This window comes from Poecilia latipinna, unplaced genomic scaffold (assembly GCF_001443285.1).
Source record: "Poecilia latipinna isolate Pla-1442-1.1 unplaced genomic scaffold, P_latipinna-1.0 Scaffold166, whole genome shotgun sequence".
Classification (NCBI taxonomy): Eukaryota; Metazoa; Chordata; class Actinopteri; order Cyprinodontiformes; family Poeciliidae; genus Poecilia; species Poecilia latipinna.
This window is the reverse complement of record NW_015112782.1, coordinates 450,499-472,154: the sequence shown is the minus strand read 5'-3', so window position 1 is coordinate 472,154 and position 21,656 is coordinate 450,499. Positions and strand designations below refer to the sequence as shown.

General features: G+C 38.2%; 1 protein-coding gene across 2 annotated transcripts in view; it reads right to left on the bottom strand.

Moving 5' to 3' along the window:
• Positions 1–940: 940 nt before the first annotated feature.
• pvrl2l (PVR cell adhesion molecule related 2 like) overlaps positions 941–21,656 on the bottom strand; it is a 325,881-nt gene continuing 305,165 nt past the window's right edge. The window contains exons 7-10 of one of the 2 annotated variants that reach the window (XM_015029896.1): positions 12,269–12,398; positions 9,843–9,900; positions 6,738–6,833; positions 941–3,268 (exon numbers count right to left, since the gene is read on the bottom strand). In XM_015029896.1, the coding sequence (XP_014885382.1) occupies positions 3,104–3,268; positions 6,738–6,833; positions 9,843–9,900; positions 12,269–12,398 (449 nt within the window). In that variant the 3' untranslated portion in view covers positions 941–3,103. The remainder of the gene's footprint in view (positions 3,269–6,737; positions 6,834–9,842; positions 9,901–12,268; positions 12,399–21,656) is intronic. The other variant, XM_015029897.1, reaches the window with a different exon arrangement.

Below are 21,656 nucleotides of genomic sequence, written 5' to 3'. Positions count from 1 at the left end.
GAAACAAGACAAAAATGAATTTCAAGAAACTTTTCGGCAAGAAATAGGAGCTTGTTTTAAGTAAACAATTCCTTAATAATGAGGAATTAAAAATTAAAAATAATCTCAGTGGAACTAGTACTTTTTCATGAATTATTGACTTAAATTCCTGTATCATGCTGAAAAGTTAGTTTTGGTACTAAGATATTTGTACTAGAAACTAGACCAGAAATACTTGGTAAAATGTGTTTTTGCAGTGTAGCTTCCAAAGTGATAATTTCTTAATGATTCTTCACATTACGGTCACATTGGATGTTCAACAGCAGGAAAGATACTGACTAAACATAGATACTGTAAGTTTTATTCCCTTATTATCTCAGGAAATAAATGTATTAGGTGCCTGTGGTTCATAAAAAGTAAGCGATCATCCATCTCATCATTCACTCAGCTTTTACACATGACCAGCTCTAGAAATCTGCAGTTTATCCACCAGCTCTGTGCTGGTTGTAGCCGAGACGGTCAGCTCCAACCTGCTTTCTGACAGCCGACATGATGAACTCAGGACAATTTGTGAGGCTCAAGGAAGATGAAGCGTGGTAAGGAAAAAACAAAGAAACAAACTGCATTTCTCTGTGTGTTGCACTCTGTGGCTGAGAGAAATTCAGTGACTACTGTATTTTTGGATTTGTGCTGAAGACAAACACAGGCAGCCTGGGGAGCTGTCACAACACAAAAGAACACACGCCTTAAATTAGATTTAAGCTTGTGGTGTGCATGATTATGACAGATGCATCGAGACACAGATTGTAAAAAAAACAAAACAAAAAGAAAAGCAGCGTTCTTTTCCAATATTCAGAAATGCTTTTACAAATGATGAAGATTTCTTTTGGGCAAACAGCCTCGGGAAAGTGTTTCTACAAGCCACTGATCATGCCATGCAGAGCAACATGAACAAGGAATAAAATCCACACCATTTATTTTTTTATACTCAAAACATCTTCGTATTAAGTGACGACTTTAATGGACTTGTGAAAAGCAAAATAGTAATATACACTTTGTTTTTTTAGTCGCTCGTTTGACGTTTAGCTGACTTCCATCCCCTGTACAGAGGCACTAATAACACCTACACCTGTTTATTTTATGTATACACATGTCACCAACAATATATTATAAATCAATATTATCAATGCTATTTACAATTTTTATCATTTGGTACCGTTTGACATCTGTGTTGACCAATTTCAGTTTCAGCCAGAGGACATACAGCAGGATGAAGGGAGGTTGGATTTTTTCCCTTATTAGCTAAAAAGCAAAATGTTCTGCATATATCAGAATAGTTTATCATTTCAAATGGTTGAAATGGTTTTAATGGCAGTTTTTCTCCAATATATGCTCAGATTTGAAACATTATGACAGTCTATTTATATACTTTAAATAATTAAAAACAGTGTGATTTCTGAAAGGAGGAATGTGTCTTTGTGTGACAGTTGGTGAATCTTTATGAACCCCAACGTTGTGCATTGCTATGAGCTGATTTACGCAGCTGCAGCGCCACGGGATTTTGCAATTAACACAACCAATACGGATCACGGCATCTTAATTATGGGATGTTGCCAGGTTACAGAGCTTCGAATTATGACTCGTCTCCTTTGTTCACGTTAACGAAGGCTTTGCTGCTCAGACAACAACGCCACCAGAAAATTCACTTTTCCACATATATTAGAGACTTGTTTAAAGGTTAAATAGTTTTATTAAAAAAAGAAAAAGTGAAAATGCTCCATACCAAGAAACTGAAAACATGGTTTTCAGTCAGAGGTACATAAGTACACCCTCCGATTGCTATTTCACTCAAAATGGAGCCACTTTGAGAGCTTTCTGCAGCTTAATTAGAGTCCAACTGTGATAAATTCAGTTGACTGAAGATGATTCATACATTTATCTACTTAAGATCTCAGACTTAACGGTTCATATTTAAAGAAAAATTTAAAGATTTGTCTGTAAACATTGTGGTTGTTTTTGTGCAGCAGAAACTGGGACACTGCTTTGCATCGGAGTGAGACAACCACCAAACACAAGGATTGTTTTGGAGTCTCAGGTGATAATTCAGCTTCCAAAATGGCAGCAGGAAGCCTTCAGAAGCAGATTTCAGATTGTCTGAAAAATCCATACATCCTGAAAGACTCGAGTTTCAAACAAAACCCGAGGCTTCGATTGATGCCAAAGTTGCTTTTCCAAAGTATTAAACCAGGAGTGTTATGTTTACATTTTTAAAACACTTCAAAATGTCTGAAAACATGTTTTCACTTTGCTATGAAGGGTGTTTGTTGATTTTCTGTTAGAAAAATGTAAAAAAACAGCAAAAAGGGTGTGAACCCGTTCTGGTAGAACCGTTTCTTCACTGGTGTGTTTCTCAGACAGGAATATGGGAGTTTGTTACTTTCTGAACAGATTGGAGGAATTTTTTAAGGCGTTTTTTTTTTTTTTTTGTCAGACGAGTGTTACAATCTTGTTTTGAAAGAAAAAATTTCTTAAATTATGTCCCATGGCTGTAAACAGACAAGCTGAGACTCAGCAGCCTCCCTCTAACACTTTAACAACAATTTGATGATGTTAAACGTCATGGCACAAAACGTTGCATAAAACATCTCATATTAAATCCCAGGAATAGGCAGTTTTCTGACTGTTTTTGGTGGAAATGTGGATTTTAAAGAGTAACTAACCAATCAGAGCTCCGGTTCATCTATACAGCGGCTCTGCATGCGGTTTTAAAGCCCGCCTCATCTTATGCAATAACACATATGATTTCAAAGGCTTCCTGGCTTGAGAAGATAGAAACTTTAACTGAATTTCACAAGTGTTTAAAGAAAGAAAACCGAAAAAGGAAAATACAGGCTTGATACTTTTGTTAGCCATCCCGAGTTACAAGCTGTGGCTTCGATGTAAACACAAATAGGAAATGTGAACGCAAGAAAACCATCCGTGAGCAGATTACTTTAAAAGTTTAGAGGTTAAGTTTACAATGAAAAGCAGAAACAGGTGTCATGGCCTCTCCCTTCGTTTTCCTTTCTAATTTAGGTGACCTGAAACTTTCCCGTGTGCCTCTGTTGTGGTTTCGTTGCTACGGCTACACATACATGGGGGTCGATACGAAGCTCTCGCCACGAGGAATGTTGCCGGACGAGGGCCCGTGATTGGATGAGTCGTTGCCGTGGTGACCATCAGAGCCATCCTTGTTCAGGACCGGAGGGGCTCCGCCGTTCAGCGCGTCGGTGGCTTCCTCATCCAGCATCTGAAAAAAGGTCAACAAGGTCATGTTTACAGCATTTTATCAGGAAAAACTCAAGTCAGAAACTGTTCAGATATTTATATTCATTTATGTTTTCTTCTTTAAATGTAATAATTTACAAACAGTAATGTTTTGGTGGTTAGTGTTGGCAATAAACACCTACTGCAAGGGCCCCTTAAATAAAATAAAATAAAACAAAATAAAATAAAATAAAATAGTTTTTTCAGCTTCGTCAAAAATTCCTGCCAAAGAAATCAGGAGTCATTTTTTAAATAATATCCATTTTGATATTTTTCTGGACAGAACCAGGGCCAAGATGAGATGCATCTGGGGGAACTGTAAAAAAAATAATAATAAAAAAATCATTGATTTTATTTTATTTACCTATTAGTTTGGATTTAACTTTAAAATGAATAAAAACATAATTTTTTAAATATTTTATTTAGGCGATTCTTCATCACTGTCAAGACTTTTTGCCACATGAGTATTTTTGAAGTCTTTTTCAAAAATAAGTTTGCATTTTTTTGTAGTCCTAATAATAACCTTACATGCAATATTTTGATAAAAAGCACTCAGTGGTCTGACCTTTGTAGAAAATGGATCTGTAAACTGATATTCATTTGAAGAAAATGTTGCAAACTCTTCAAAAACACGTCGCATCCAGGTGAATTTAATAAATGGGAGCGCACAATTAAAATAAAACTTTAAGAAAAGAAGAGAAAATGTAAATAAAAGACAGATTTGTCAGTGTAAATATACTTAAATGTTTTCTTTTACATCAACTGTTCTTGCAAATTTATGTCAGTTGACAAAATCATTTTAAGGGCTGGAAAAGGAGCCCAAACCAAACTTTAAACACTCTGAACTGAAATAATTCAATGAAAGTTTTCTTTCAACCAAATAACTTAATTAAACTTTTGTAGTTTATTATCATAAAGATAAATACAGACATCATCTCAAGTTTAAATCCCAAGGTTTTGCATTTCAGGTCTTTACAAAAACAATCTAGTTCCCACATTCTTTGAAAGTTTCTAAAAGCACAAAAAGAGAAATCCACATATATACGTAAACTCTGGAACCGACAGAGAAAGTATTTTCTTTGTATTCAAAACTAGAGAAGCCACATTTCTCTAGCGTCATAAGTTAGAAAAACGTTCCAGTGAACAAGTGGAATATATTTAAAAGTCTGGGAGAACAAGGCATTCTTGAAGAAAGAAACCTTTCTTAAAAAAGGAAGAAAAAAACTGATTTGTTGGAGATTATTAGAGTATAGAAAAGAAAGATCAAAGAAAAACGCTGCACTCTGGACAAGATGGATTCTCAAGAGGTTTGTGAGATCACAAGGTAATCATTTGTACTTGGCTCCAGGCTACGAGAAGCTAAAGAGAAAATAAGCAATGGTTTCTCTAAAACAGGTTAACTCAGATGTTCCTGCAATGTCATCAGATAAGACGGAAAAGAAGAGTTCTTTTGCACTGAGAAAATCTCTCATTTAGACAATATTTATCACTCAGTTGGTCTGTGCAGCTCTACATGGAGACTCAGCTGTTTTTTAAACAATCTGAGAATTCACTCTGGGTCATAAGAGCCAATCAGCAAGAAAACTATAGTTTGGCTCCAGACAGAACAGAGGAGCAACAATAATAACAGAAAAATCTGGAGATTTCTTAGTTGCTCGTATAAACAGTTCAGTTTAAAGCGAACTAATAAAGCGCTGATGGACAAAATGACCGATAAAAACCATTTACTGCAGGAATCTATCACAGGGTTCTGCTTCATTGTTTCCTTTTTTCTGGACTTCAATCTAAAAAGCAATCCCTAAAACTAAGACGAGGTCAGCAAAGTTTAAAAGAGTGCCAATTGGGGTCTTAGCAAAAGTTATGTGCTTTAAAACAAAATGCGTTTGTGTTGATGGGGCCTTTAATCCCTGCAGAGGAGATAGAACCGGCTGGAAAACTGACCATCTCAGCAGCACACAATCACATCTTTACGGCTCTGCACTTAAAAGCTTTAAAAGGTGCTGCATGACAATTTCCAAAGCGATAGCATAACAAATTTAACACAGCTTTTTCAATTATCCTGTGCTTGCATTATTTTACTTATGCACATTAAAAAAATCAAAAACTATTATCCAAGCAGGAGTTTTAGAGAGATGATGTCCTTTAAATGCTTGGTGTTGTAAAGTCAGGCCAAAGCTGAAACATCAGTTTAGAAAGCGTCATGCCAAAAGCAAAACAAAATCAGTTTAAACCTAAAAACACATTTGCAGCTTTCTCACAAGGCAGAAAGAGGATAATTAGTAAAGAACTGGAAGGAAAGTATCATTAAGAAATTCACCGAACCACACAGGACAGAGACAGGAAGCTCTGGATTTAAAAAAACCTGTCAAGAAAACGAGGGACAAAGTCTCCTGTGAGCCAATAAGACCTGCTGGGGTGATATTAATAAATTCCTGCCCAGGATGGAGAGCAAGGAAAACTCTGCATGCTGGAACCACATCTGTTGGTAAGATCCAACTGAACTAGAACCGTCTGGCCAAAGAAAAGCATCTTGTGTTTGAGGAGGAGCAGTGAAGCATGAAGCTCTGAAGAACTGCAGAAAGTCCTGCCTTTAACTACAACAGATCCTGGAGGTTTTCTGCTAGAAGTGGAATTAATTTGTGTCAGGGTGGAAAGTAAAAATAATGCAAACATCCAAAACAAACACTGGAGAAGTTGAGATGAAGCTCATTTACTTTAACAGTACTTCAGTAATACTACTTCTTCCAGCGCTAAATAGGAACAACCAATCAGAGCCAGGAGGCGGGTCTTAGTGCTACCAATCACCGCTGCCACGCAGTGGGTGCTCTCTCTCCCACTGCGCCAAGGGAGAGAGAGAAGGGTGATCCCCTTCTCTCTCTCTCCCTTTTTTTCTCAGCTACACTGCAGCTAGCAAAGCTTGCGGTGAATGCTAATGCTAGTTAGCATGGTTGATAAATGGTTTTTCTGTAATGGTAAGTTGTTGCTCCACCATTAGCATATTGAGCAGGAAGCACCTGAGGATGATTAACAGTGCTAAGTCCCTCCTCCTCGCTCTGATTGGTTGCTTTTGTTCTCATATTACTCTGAGACATAGAGACAGTTTTAACAAAGAACGTAACCAGTTATTTTTTGTTTTATAAAAGTCACATACTGCTGCTTTAAGCGACCATACTGAACTACTGCAGTCAGAGTTGATGCCAGAACTCTCACACTAAAGGACTCAAAGCTTCAGTATACAGTTACAAACTTCTCCTTACTACTCCACACAACTTCACTTCAAAAAAATCTGAACTGTTCCTTTAAGAAGTAGTGAGTGACTGGAACAAAGCGGATAGCTCATACTGGTCCATATGCATGCAGTTCTCTGTCACTGTTCGTCTGCCAGCCTTAAAAACATTGGTTTGGATCTGTGTGCACGTTGTGTTTGTGCATAAACAGTGTGTGTTAGTTACTGTGACAGGCTCTCCCCCTGTGGGCTCGTAGTAAACCTCTCCTGGGCTCAGAGGCACAGTCTCTGTGGCTGTGGGCGGCTCTGACGGCTTGTTCAGCTGCATGCACACAAATCAGCGCAGAAAGAGAGCAAAAAACACAAAACAGCACAGAAACAAGCAGTCAAGTGGAGAAGACAGGAGAGGGCCTTTGAAACAATTCAACAGAATCTGTTCAGAAGATAACACAGCTGTCTTCAGGAACGCTCCGAGTCGGACTACACACCCTTTGAAAAGAGAAGCACAACCCTTCACTTGCACCAACACTGAATCGTATCCTTCAGCTTTGGTGCATTCAACAGCCTCTCATTTACATACAAAGAGCAGACACTTTGCTTTGACTCCCTTTGAAAATTATAATTTTTAAAAAGGAAAATAGCTTTGGCTTGAACTTTGAGACACTTGTTTTTCCACTGCAATTAAGCAATTAGTGTGGCACTTTGACTACATTTCCTCAGATGCATTTTGACCTAAATTACTTCAGCTCTCTTACTCTTGCTCTCTTTTTTACCCAACCAGGCTCATAAATTGCTCACTTCAAACAAAACTGGGGAACTTCTGTGCCCTCCACAGATTAAAGCTGTGACAGATGTTAAGGTTTATTTAGGCCTTTTTAGGTGTTTCTTTAAATGAAACAAGCCAGTCGCTTGTTCCAAGTCTTTTATTTTGCAATTTAAACTGTATCCAAGCACAATGACATGAAGTTGAGTGGAAGGAAAAAGTGTGATAGAGAAGGTTCTGGGTTCGATTCCCGGCCCCGGTCTTTCTGCATGGAGTTTGCATGTTCTCCCTGTGCATGTGTGGGTTTTCCTCCCACAGTCCAAAAACATGACTGTCTCCAAATTGCCCCTAGGTATGAATGTGTGTGCATGGTTGTGTGTCTCTGTGTTGCCCTGTGACAGACTGGCGACCTGTCCAGGTGACCCCGCCTCTTGCCTGGAACATTAGCTGGAGATAGGCACCAGCACCTCCCGGCCCCACTGAGGGAGAAGGGTGTAAAGAAAATGGATGGATGAAGGATTGGTAAGCAAAGCACAGCCGAAGTGAAAACTTGGAGAACCACCACACAGGAGCTACAAAGTTACTTTACTCGTTTTTCACCATTTTTTTGTACTTAGTTTCCCAACAAACAACCCTGACGTAAAACTCATTGTATGTTTCTCCATTTTAGTTTTTCCTTTCACTCAACTTTCCTTTGAAATCTAATAGAAGGTTCAATTTTTGAATTGAATTTACTTTTCAACTACATCCTGATTTATCGAGTCATAAAAGGATGTTGGTATGAACAGGTTGATGCACCAAATGGTTACATCTTCTAAAAGGATCAGATCTGCTGAGATACTTTTCACAAAGATCTTCTGCTGACAGTGAGATGTAATGGATGACTATTTCCATTTTTTTATTGCTTTGATTGGTTGCAAGGCGACGGTTTCATGGTCTGGATGTCTGATCTGGACCAGAGTGGAGAACCCTGATGTCAACTCACTCAGAGGAAAATTATGATTCACATCTCAGCAGAAAATCTTCCATTCCAGCCGCCAGCAGCCACAGACGCAGCTGAGAGCAAACAGTTGGCTGAGCTGCTCCAGCACTAAACTATCATTTATCCTTTAACAAGATAACAGCTGTAAGCTTGAGAAGTTATTCTGTCAAATTTGCATCTGCTGCCTGAAACTTCAATTAGCCGACCCTCACACTGGACAAAACTCGCTCATTATGCAAAAAAAAAAAAAAAAAAAGAAAGAAAAAAGAGGAGACTGGATATAATTGTATGTATTATGTATTTTTAAATACAAAATAATTGTACTTTTCATTTTAGAAATTTGAAAAAGCATGACATCAGTCAAGAAAGTTATAGATGCCACTGAGGATCCACTGACCTAAATCTGTAATAATATTAGAAATACATTAAAAATGCAAATAGGCCTAAGCGTTTCTTTGTTAGATAAAGAAATAAACATTTTATTGTTTAATCTGCAGCAAAATAGCAATCTTTCAGAATAAACTTGATCTTTTGTAGTAACAAATGCATTAAGAGCTAAAAAATACTTTTAACATCAAGATGTGAAAAACTCAGCTCTTTCTGCTTGATGCAACATCAATACAGTGCAGGATTGATGTGGAGATTATTATTCAATTAACCAAAAAATAACTGAATAGCAAAAGCTGCTCAATGAGACATTTAATTTACTGAATTTGAACCAGGCCAAGGCGACACTGGAGGAGATTAATTACAGACAAAGTTTCATTTTTTTATATCTTAAATGCAAAATGCATATTTTTTGAACAGTTTTGGTATAATTACTGCTCTGACTGTGTCGTTCATTCAGCAACTGGTCGTTTTTCAGTCTGTATGCTCCAGTTAACGATTAATCGTTAATAATCTTGATTCATTGCGATTAACCTGATTGATCGTTTCAGCTCTACTTTGACATTAACTCACCAAGTCTGCGATAAACTGAGAGGGTTTTCAATCAGAGTCATTCATAGTAAACACATGTGGGTATGTTGTACAACAATTTGAGAACTTTATCAACAAAAGTGAAAGAGTTATAAATGCTGCAGCACAGAGTATTATTTAAAAAGCGTTCAGATTTAGCCAGAAGACTCGTCGCCTCTCACCGCCCTGAAAACCAGAAGCTTTAGGAGTCACAGCCTTGGTGATGTACCACAGGTGCTGCTTCACAGAAAAACCTTTAAACGTCTAAAAAAGACCCTTTCGCTGCTGAACCACATGAACCGTCCTTTTAGCCAGGGCATTAAAAGCCATTAGGCACCTTTTTCCATGTCTAATCAACATAAAATTACTGAGTTTTTAGTCACATTACATAAGCGCACCAAAATGCGAAGGAATGATAGGGAAAATAACGAAGTGCTCTAATGGTGCTCTTTACAAACCAAGATAATTATTTGGGCACATGGAAGCCAACTGAGATCTCCAATCAATAGCCATTAGTCCCATTATGACTGCCCAAATGGACTGTGTGTATCTGTGTGTGTGTGTGTGAGAGACGATAATATAACTGTGGTGACAATAAGGATTGATTTGAAGCCACGCCGATCACTCACCATCTCCGTTGAGCTGCCTGCCTTCACCGGAGGAGGAGGCTTGTGCTTCGGAGGACCCCTGATTGGTCGAGAGGGGAAAAGCAATGTGGTTATTGATCTTCGCTTCGTTAAGACATCAGATTTTCCTTTGTGTTTTAAAAGATGGACAACTTTGGCCGCTGAGAGGCTGAAGGACAGAAATGAAATATTGACCGCTGAAGATGTCCGTTTGTGTCGCAGTTCAGTCAATGTTGTTTTTGCAGAAAATCCAGCAATCAGTTGGAGAAAGAAATACATTTTAGTGAGCTTAAAGATTTTTTTTCTACTGGATGACTGAATCAATTCAAACACAGGTGGAGAAATCCTTTATGGGCGTGAAAGAAACCGTTCGGACTGAGCAGAACTGCTTTGCTTTCATCGTTGAAACGGTTAAGTTGAAGAGCTAAATGAATGTCATTGATATTAAATATTTTCTTTCTAAACTCTCAAGACTATAATTAACATTTTGGTTATAGATTTCCTCTATGGTTCCAGTACACTTAATGGTATTTCTCTCTGGTAAGGAAAGTGGAAGAAAAAGTTCTACTGGGTTCAACAAAAACCTTAAAATGCAGATTAAAAAATGCACCAAAGCAGCACCAGCCTGCTTAAAGTCACAGCCCAGCAGATGTGGATGTAAAATTCGTTTTTTTTTTTCCAATACCGTGAAATAAGGAGCAAACCAAAATCAAGACAGAACCAAGAACAGATCCCGTTCTTCTCAACTCGGGTCCAACTGTTAGAAGATCTAAAACTTCTGTCAGATAATCTCCATTATCTCTCCAGTTACTCTGAACATCTGAGCTCTTCTCTGCTGGCCGTAATTATGTTTGAACTCTTAAATATGGGCACTTTAGTCCAACAGCCATTAATATATTAAATCCCTCAGAGTGATTGATGTGATGCTCAATCTGCCTTATAGTTGGTCTATTTAAAGCACTGTCTGCTGGTTTATTTCATTAGTTTCCATTAGTAAGGCATGCTAATGGTTATTTATACATCATCACTGACAAACATTGAAGCAAGAACAATATAGATGAGTTATTAGTGGTGCTGAGGTGGAGTAGAGGATGGGCTTGGCTTCAATTAGGCCTGCTAATCAACTTCTACTGAAGGCTCCGATAAATAAAACAGAATCAGTGCAACATCAGTTTCCTGCTCTACACTTACTGCAAAACAAAAGTAGTGAATGGAGACAACATTATTATTATTATTACTATTATTATTATTATTATTATTTATGGCCCAAAATAATGGAAATAATCAAGCAACAAAATCAATAGAACTTGATGATTCATATAAGGGGAATTATTATCCTGTCAAAGTTTAGCACATTGAAAAACTTCAGTTTTAATTTATTCTCTATTATAATTAATCAAAACTTTTGGTGTGTCAGCGTGCAAATTCAGAATCAAACAATCTAAAGAGGATGCTTTGCTAAAATTAATAATAATCTGTCTAAAATAACCAGAAAGAGGATCAATTTTTACTTTTGAGAAAATAAAAATATTATATTATATGAAGGTATAATGAGTGCTGTTTCATGACAAATATGATTAATTTACTTTATTATTATTATCTTAACATATGAAGGTGTATCTATATGAGTGACTGCTTATGATTTAAGAAATTTACTTCTCAAACTTATTTTTTATTGAAACTAATGTTGATGAAACATCTTAATTTTAAACTGTAAATGAACAAAATAAAAAATAAATGTCCCTTTTTATACAACTTATTTTCTGCTCACTATAAGAAAAACAAACCATTTCACCAACATCACTGATTTATTTTCCATCAGTTTCATAAGGCCTGGAAGACTCATCCATACGTTTGTTACATTCAACACAAACTTTTTAAAACTGTTCTAAAATCAGAATAAAATTACATTTTACAGAATAACAGCAGAGTCTTTTCTCTTCAAACCGACAAGGTTTGAGATATTAGCCAAAGATTTCTTCTGTTTGTTCTGATTTACGGTGCGAGCAGCGTCTGTTTCACAGGCTGACTGATGGCCTGCATGCTGCACCTTTTCCTTTGGATGCATCAAATTTTAATCACCGCATAATGAATGCTGGAGCTCCCATTTGCTCGCTCGTTTATAAAACACCCTGATGATCTACATGGAGCTTTAGTTTGGAAAATTTCATCTGAAACGCGGAGCAAAAGCCCAGAAGGTTTAATAAATCTCCGTCCTCAGCTGCAGCCCAGAGGAGGATAAATGGGAACCTTGAACCGGGTTGGTGCCGTAAACTTCAGGTCCGGATTTGTAACCGAGTCACCACTGCTGGATCCTTTAATGACGTGTGATAAGTTTTAATGAGCTGCAGCCCCAGAAGGAGGGATTAGTTTGCTCAGGAGGTTAAACAAACGTTTAAGTTAATGCAGAATTAGTGAGGAAGACTCACTCCGTGTCCTGCTGGTACTTCCTTACGAGGAAGACGATGCCGATGATGATCCCGATGAAGATGATGGTGCCGAAGACGCCTCCGACCAGAGCGCCCGTCTGCTGCTCCTGGACAGGTTCTCGTTTCTCTTCTTATACCGGTGAAAAGTGGGTAGGGAGGGAGAGAAAGAGGAAACAAAGTGTTATTACAGGTTCATTTAAATTTCATGAGGCCGATCTCGGCATTTTAATGCTGCTCACTGGCGGTATTTGTGTTTTATGCGTTCTCCTGCTGAGAAGAAGGAATAATTTGCAGCCGTGTGATTCAGGAGTGCTTCATAAAACCGAAGCAGAGCAAAACATGTAAAACAAACAAACAGGGTGACAACGCAGCGCAGCCATAAAACATAAAGAATTCATAAAGGCAGCTCTGAACTTCCTGCCGTAAAAATGCCATAAAGCTCCGACTCGATCCAGTCAGAACAAGTCATTTCTCTTTAATTAAGGATTTGTTTATGGTTTCCAGAGGGATGTGAGGAATCTGAACTGACTGTAAAAGCTGCTCAGATTGAGCTCTTATTTGAAAAGGTCGGCAGCAGCTGCACGCAGCGTTCCCTCGGCACAATCACCGACTATCCCTGGGAATTTGGCAGGAACAACAAAGAGGGAGGCTGAAAGGTTTTCACAAGTTATTTAGTCCTTTGTTTTGATTTTTTCCCATTTACTCAGCGTAACTGAAGCGTGCCCACACCACTGTCTCTGGTACAGAGATGATAAAAGGACAACCTGCGGTGTCTGAACCCTGACTTCACTCATGTTCCAGTATTTACAGATATTCACCATTCCACCACATCACAATTCCAGGAATATTGTTGGAATTTCATGTGACGGAACACAAATAAAATGATAAAACATCAATAATTTCTAGCACTACTCTTTGCTGCAGGTGCAGCTCAAAGTCTCAACATCTACAGACTGAAACCTTTGACTAGTCCTCTTTGAAAACAGTTCAAAGTCAACCAGACTGGACAGAAAGTGACTCTGAAGAGCAACTGTTGAGTCTCTCGACTGGATTTAGGGCTGAACTTTGGCTGGGCCGTTTAAACACATTAATCGCTGCAGCCTCTAACTGGTTTCCTTCCAGGATTATCCCAAGTTTAGCTTCATTCATCTGATGACCAGATTCCTTGAAGGAAAGCATACCCACAGCATGATGCTGCCACTATCACCTTGCAGAAGCATGACTCAGGGTAATAGTTTGGTGTGTATTCTCAGTCAACCAACATTTAGTCATCATAAATGCTTAAAAGGAAGGTAAACAGACTTCTTTCTGTGTTTCCTGGAGATGTTTCTGAATATTCAGAAATGATGAATTCATGCTCCCATATTTGTGGGAACATTTTAGGAATTGCAGTTGAGACATGAATGCAAAACCAGTACATGAAGTAGACTTGATAAGGCCTTGAATAACAGTATTGTTTTGGAAGAACTCGGTAGAGTCCAAACTCTGTATCTCAATAGGATGAGTAGAATTTGAGCCAGGACTTCTTGCCCAACATCAGTGTCTGACCTCACAAATACTCCTCAAGAATAATGGTCACATATGACTGTAAAACACGTTACTAAGAGACATCCCGTCTCTTTGGTCTTTAAGGATTGCATCAAAGTCAGGCTGAATGTCTGAGACAAAGTGGGAGAGGATCTACACCTACATTTTGTAAAAATACTATCTACCTCTAACTGACAAGCCTGACTTTAGCTAGCAAGGCTTCCAATGTCTGCACCCTTCCAGCACCAGTCAACTTTTTTATTGTCTGCGTTTCATCTCGTAGTACTGACTCAAACAAACAGCTTTACCACCGACTTCAGCAAATAAATACTTGGAAATCCATGTTTTGCTAAAACCTTTGCATTTGCCTCCTGTCTAGATTTTTGTACAATGAGTGATCGTTTTTGGCGGCTGAAGTTGTGACCTCCTTGTGACACATTTGGCTCCTGTGTCATTATGTGAAAAAAGCAACTTCAAAATAAGATCAGTGCAGCTTCAGCCGAGACATGAGGTTAAATTAGAAAATATGTTTATGTGGGATGGACAGACTCAACCAAAGATGATTTATTATTGACTGAATTTGTTTTCTTCCTAAACAGCAGGGGGCAGCCTCTTCATATGCAGGTGCATTAGATGGACAGGCAAAGCAGCAGCTTTTCTTTCACAGCTGGACGCAGAAACAGACAGAAAACATCCAGACGGCTTCAATCCGTTCCTCCCTACATAAGAGTTTCTTCAAAGCTCAACTGATGTGTCAAAGATCACAATTTATATCTTTTTTTTTTTGTATACAGTTAACAGCAAACCAGCTTTTCAACAAAGACTGGGTTACCCTGCTGCTAGGGAAATTCCCAACAGGTGACACAGGAGTCAGGATTTAATACAGGAACAGAGATCTTATTGAATTCAGAATTGAGGTGAGAGGAGGCTGCCTCCCACGAGGAGAGGACTGCTGCAGAGAAGATTGATGGAGGAAGCAGGGAGTTTGTTGGAGGGCAAATGCAAAACGTGTTAATAATCTATCAGAGAAGCCCATCGCATCTCTCTGAACAGAAAAAGCGCTTCAGGAATCCTCATCAAACACGACCGGCGCTCTCTCTGCAGGGAAACCAGAGGTGCACCAAGCAGTAATAACTTTGTTCTTGTGCACCTGCTCAGACGAACAGCTTGAATCCAGAAAAAAAAAAAACACGTTTCACTGTCGAAATGTCATTTTAAAAAGTTTTTGCATCTAAGTGGTAGAAAAGTTTGCTGATATGGAAAATATGCAAGTTGTTTTCCTGACCAATATTCTAATTACAAGGCCGATATTTAGCCATGTCCTTTACGGCAGCACTGTTCCACCAGGCAGCCCAGAAATGAAAGAATGAAAAGGGCAGGAAATGCCAGGCGGTGTTTGTGGACACAGAGAGAATTTGATTTCCATAACTATGGAAATGTGTGAAATATATTATCAAACTCGGGGTGTTATCAGTCTCCATGCAAAGATTATAGGAGCACAGGGTCAGAGTATGAAGAGCAGAGAAAACCAGAAGTATTTTTTTACCGTTTATCTGCTTTTGGTTGAATTTAAAGCAACTAAAAAGGTCAGAAGAATCGCAGAAAACTGCAACATTTGCTATATTTTCAGCTGCTGTGATTCTCTTTCAGTCTTAAGTGTCAAACAAACCAAACTAATAGAAATACCTGTTTCCCTCCTCACCTGTGGGGGCGCTGCACCAAGAACCACTGAAGGAAACAACATGAAAACCTCTGAAGAAACTAAAATGGAGTGGTGTCAGATTTTAGCAGTTGTAGGATTTCTCTTTTGTCTTTGGTCAAAAAACCCCCAAAAACGAACCATTTCTTGAGCTAGCCCTAGTGTAGCATGTTTGTTTTGGCTGTATTTACCCAGAATGCCCTGCACTATCATCCGCTTCCTGCTTTTTGAGGTCTCTGGTCCACTTGGAGTTTAGATATGCATTCGAACTGTACCAGAGTTCACTTCAACAATAGATCATGTCATTTTGTATTGTAGGAATTACCAGATTCAGAGAAACAAATTAATTAGGAACCTTAGTAATATGAAAATGAAATCTGACATTGATGATTAACTGAAAAAGGACTTTACACAGACCCAGGTTGACTTGTGTAGCTTTTGAAAACTGCATTTTGTTTCAATCAGATTATCTTTGTCTGATATTAAAATTAGTTTTATGATCTTAAATTTCTTGTCAATAAACAAACAAACAAATTACTGATGCCTGGCTTTTACCACCCAGCCATGCTAACCTGTTTCCAGTTTGAGCAAAGCAAACTGGAGAGTGAAAACTTGGTGTGGGCTGAGGCTGGAACTGGGTTTTCTGGCATGGTAATTGGCAGACTAACGCCTCCACCACCACTTCGCCCACCTCAGAAACATTTGTATCCACATCAACAATGCATGCAACAGCATGTTCAGCTTGGACACCATCTTGCAGTGAAAATAGACTTTCAGGACCAATATTAGGGAGAATAAAGTCAGATCTTGTCCAAGAATTACATTTTAACCACAACAGAGCATCATATATTGAAGAACAACATTAATATTTGACAGAAAACATATCCTCATCCTCACAGGACAGTAGCTTAGACTAAGGATGGAAATTATTGATTAATGAGTTAATCTAAAGTTGGCTGATCTTATCAATCGATTGTGGATTAACCGATACGTGAACATTTTCTTAAAAAATAGTTTTTTCTTGTATGAGTTTTTTATGCCGTCTCTGATTTTTTTTTTTAACTTGTGTCAGGTGTATACTGATAATTTCTCACATTAAGAAATGTGTATTTATGAAGTATAATCCAACAGCAATCTATTAAGTTGCTGAAAAGAAAAGTAAAAAATAAGATAATAAGCAACTAACAATCATAAACAGAGATGTTACCGTCTCTAGTTGCTCTTGAATGATTTCTCTGTTTTCCCCTCCCGTTTCTGTGTCTTCGTAGCTCGGCTGAATGTTTGCTTTCAGAGTGAAACTTAAGGAGCTGGTCGAGTGTTTATATTTCAGAACAGAACCGAATAAAGTGCATATAAAATCCTGAACACCGGTCTCTGTTTGAACAGGTTATCTTTCCAGTTCCGGTATTGCTCCGCCATCTTTGTTTCTCTAACTGGCTCCTCGTCGCCCTCTGCTGGATGGCGGCCAAATTGCAACACTAAAAGAATGTGTAAGCTAGTTAGACGTAATTAGAACTAATTTTAATCTAATAACATATTAATCGATAATTAGAAGTTGATTAACTGTTTGCAGCTCTAGCTCAGACTTTAATGAGCGACACAAAAGAGGCAGAAATTCGACTTTTTATGACATCTATGTGGAGCCAACAAATCCGCTGTTAGTTGGATTAGATCCCAGGTTTTCTCCAACTTTCTGGTCAGTACTAAAATTGAATCAGCATATTAAGTACTGGTGTCCTTTTGTTTTCTGTATTGACAACTGAACGAATGGGGACGTATTGACGTGTAGAAGGAAGCTACAGTGGCTTTTCCCTCCAGATAACATCCTGTTTGTTTCTCGCTCCACCGCCTGGGTCAGCCTGAATCCGCACACATTACGCTACTATCAAAGTGACACTCGAATGATCTGAATTTCTGACTGCATCACATGCAATTTAAATGGATTTGAAATAACAGCCCCCTGTGTTAAGTGCTCCATCGCTCTCACATACAGTGTGGGGGCTGTATTAGCAATCAGAGAAACACACTGTGCCCAAGGCCTGCACTTAAACTGCCTCTTTCTGCTTTCTGCTGAATTATAAAAACACAGATTTCTGCTCCACAGAAAAACAAGTACTCTCCACAAAAAAAGGCTGAAATGATGTTCAGGAGTTTGTTTTCATTGATTCCACACAGCAGCTATTACTGTTAAATAAAGATGTATCGCATACTAAAAGAATGGATATGTCAGTTCTATCGACAACTACATTATAAAAGTCATTTAGCGAATAATCGGACTGGTTCATGTGGCTTGGATCTGTTGGTTCCTGAGAGTTCAAAATATAATTTGATTATTGAAAAACTTTAAAATCAAATTGAAGGGAAAAACTTGGTTGGGTAGAAAGTCTATGTACTTAATACTCCTGATGTTCAGGAGGAGGGACTGGTGCAAAGTCAGCTGAGTTGGCTATTTTGAAAACTTTTGACTAATATACATTATATTCTGAATTTTGCATACTGTACATTTAGGATCAGTTTGGATTGTGTCTCATTTAATATATCTCCATAATTGAACCCCTTTTCTCAAAATTGGCCTTAATATGACATTCATTGTTCATTGTCAAAGTATAAATAAAGTCAGTTTTAATGATTTGAACAGATTTAGCAAGCCAAATAAATTTCTCTTTTCAATCCTAAATTCTGTCTTTCTTACACATTTTTAAACAACACAACTAAATGTAGCCCTGCATTTAGCCACACTCCAATAAAATGCTCTAAGAATTCAAAGAAAAGCAATTTTTTTCTGTACACTAGCAGTTATTATGCTTAAATATACAATAAAACAGTCTGAAACCTGATGAGATAGGATATTACAATCCAATTCTGCAAAAAAGATATTTATATGAGCTTTCCTACATGCGAGTAAATTAAAATAGAGGGAAAAATTAACTGGTACACTTCTTTTCATTCCGCCTGCTGCTCCCCGTGAATGTGGTTTACAGTAAAACTATTTATAAATCGCAGCTTCAGTGTTGGAGGGAAGGTGGAAAAGAGGAGGGGAGAACGAGAGGATGTGAGTCGGTGGGAACAGAAATAAATGAAGGAGGGGAGGAGGGAAAAACATTTCAAATGAACTGAGAAATGGAGGAAAACAAGAGAATGTGGGTGATGCAAGGAGAGATGGAGAGAGAGAGAGAGGGATGATGCGGAGGGGTGTTAGCTGCCTGTGGAAAAGAGGAGATTTTAAAGGTCTAAACACTCCCGAGGGAGGCCATGAGTGACACTGCAACAACAACTGCTTCTGTCTTCCACTTTTCCCTCCATCATCTGCTCTCTCTCATTTCTATATTCCAATAAAACATCCCCCCCTTTTTTATTCTTTAAATTTAGTCCTTCATCAAACTCTGTATACAACTCCAATTACTGCGTGTAGCAGCATGAAAGCCGCCACCACGGGAACTTTGTTCTTCTCAAAACTGCCTCCCCCACATCACAACCCAGCAGCGGCTCTGGCAGCAACATTAGCTCCCACCATCAGTGCGCACACACTCACACACTCACACCAACACACACTCACACACTCACGCAAACACACACTCACGCAAACACACAAATATGGCCTGCAGTGTGAGCTTGCCGTCGCTAAAACGACCACTGGAGTTAGGAGTGTGCAGAAATGACTGCAATCAGCGAGCGATAATGATGAATCAAAGGGCACCTTTATTCCTTTCAGCAAGGCACTTTAGAAAAGAGGCATGAGAGCAGGTGCGTGGGAGAGGGAAAGGTGAGTGGAGAAAAAAACACAAAGACCAGCAGCTTTGGAGGGACCACAAGTTATTTTTTTTTTATAAACCTGGCAACTCTCTGCACATCTTTCTTGTTTTTACTCAATTTAGCATAATAACTGCTTCAGTTTTACACCAATTTATCATGTGTGATGGGTGGAAATTATACAAATTATGAGGTAAAATGGAGATGAATAAAATGCATATATTATAAATGAAAAGCTGACTCGGTTATTCTGGTTTATTATACAGGTTTCCTTTGTGTGTTTGGAAACTGTATGTGCTAATAAAGCGCTAAAAGTTGTAATGGTTTTGGATATTTTTAGTAAATACTTTGGTTTTTAATGGTTTATTTATGTTAAATTGAATAATTTCAAACTTCAAACCAATGGAGGACCACTTTATCTAGAATAAAGAGTCAGCAGCACACATCTACAGCCAAGTCAGGCTCACTTTCAGGACCAGATCAAAAAGCTACATCAATTTCCACATGAGGGTAAAACATGTGAAGTGTTTTTTCACCCACATGTGGATAAATGAAACACTGACCACCAGATTTCACGTGTATGATTTTGGTGATGGCACTCGTCAAAACGTAACGCTTGTTAAATTGCTGACTGAATGATGTTTACTTTATAACTTTGTAATGTGATTTTATCACATGAAGCTCTTTGAACTGCTTTGCTGCTACACAAAGAAACTTGACTGACCAGGTCAGGTGTCACTGGAGTTTGTTTGCAGGCAGCTGCGCAGGTATTGGAAGGGAAATTATTATTATTATTATGATTAATTTGTTGTTCCTTTCAACCATCTGTGTGATACTTCAAAATTTGCATAAAGGGATGTTATTATGGGGTGTCCAAATGATGTGTAGGCTTCGTCCTGGTAACAGAAACGTTGACCAGGTGTTCAGCTGTTCTGTCTGCATTTGTTTTGTGGATTTGAAGCAGGATTGTGTCTGTTCTGTGTCATTTGTTTGGGTTTCTGTGGGAATATGAGTGTCAGATCCTGTTGATGCTTTTCTACTTCTTGGAACAGAAGAGTAATAATAAAGTTAATGTAAGTGTATTGCTACAACATGTAGAGAATGGTGCTTGGTTTGCTCATCTCAAGGTGTTCACTGCAAAAACACAGAATCTTACCAATTATTTTGTGTCTTCTTTCTACTGCAAATTATCTCCATACACTTGAAACAAGACAAAACTAACTTAGATTGAAAAAAATTCAGCTAGATATAGAAACTTGTTTTAAGTTAATTTCTTAATATTGATGAAAAGCAATGTCTCCACTGGGAGATTATTTGACTTATAACAATTTTTACTGTGGTTTATGTGAAAAAAAAATCAGCCAATCTACTTTTTTAAATCAACAGTAAGGAAAATTTACTTAAAACAAGTTGAAAATTAACTTTATTTTAAAAAGTACCATATCAACTCAAACATAAATGTCAGCATTTGATGTGCTGCACCAGATTATAGCAAAAGATAATTTGCATCTGCAGTCCCTTGACAAGTGACACAAATGAAAATAAAATACAAGAAAAAGACAGAAAATCAATCAATCAATCAATCAATCAATCAATCAATCAATCAATCAATCAATCAATTAAATTTTATTTGTACAGTACATTTCAGCAACAAGGCTTTTCAATGTGCTTTACATCCTAAAAACACAAAAACAAACTATATGTTGCTAAAAAGTTATTTGCAAGTTAGTTTTGTGTTATTTCAACGTTTTAAGATATTTTCAATAGAAACGAGACAAAAAACACTTTGGATGTCCTCCTGTTTTCATGTCCTCCTGTTTTCATGTCCTCCTGTTTTCATGTCCTCCTGTTTTCATGACCTCCTGTTTTCATGACCTCCTGTTTTCATGCCCTCCTGTTTTCATGTCCTCCTGTTTTCATGCCCTCCTGTTTTCATATCCTCCTGTTTTCATATCCTCCTGTTTTCATGTCCTGTTTTCATGTCCTCCTGTTTTCATGTCCTCATGTTTTCATGACCTGTTTTCATGTCCTCCTGTTTTCATGTCCTCCTGTTTTCATGTCCTCCTGTTTTCATGTCCTGTTTTCATGTCCTCCTGTTTTCATGTCCTCCTGTTTTCATGTCCTCCTGTTTTCATGCCCTCCTGTTTTCATATCCTCCTGTTTTCATATCCTCCTGTTTTCATGTCCTCCTGTTTTCATGTCCTCCTGTTTTCATATCCTCCTGTTTTCATATCCTCCTGTTTTCATGACCTGTTTTCATGTCCTCCTGTTTTCATGTCCTCATGTTTTCATGACCTGTTTTCATGCCCTCCTGTTTTCATGTCCTCCTGTTTTCATGTCCTCCTGTTTTCATGTCCTCCTGTTTTCATGACCTCCTGTTTTCATGTCCTCCTTTCATGTCCTCCTGTTTTC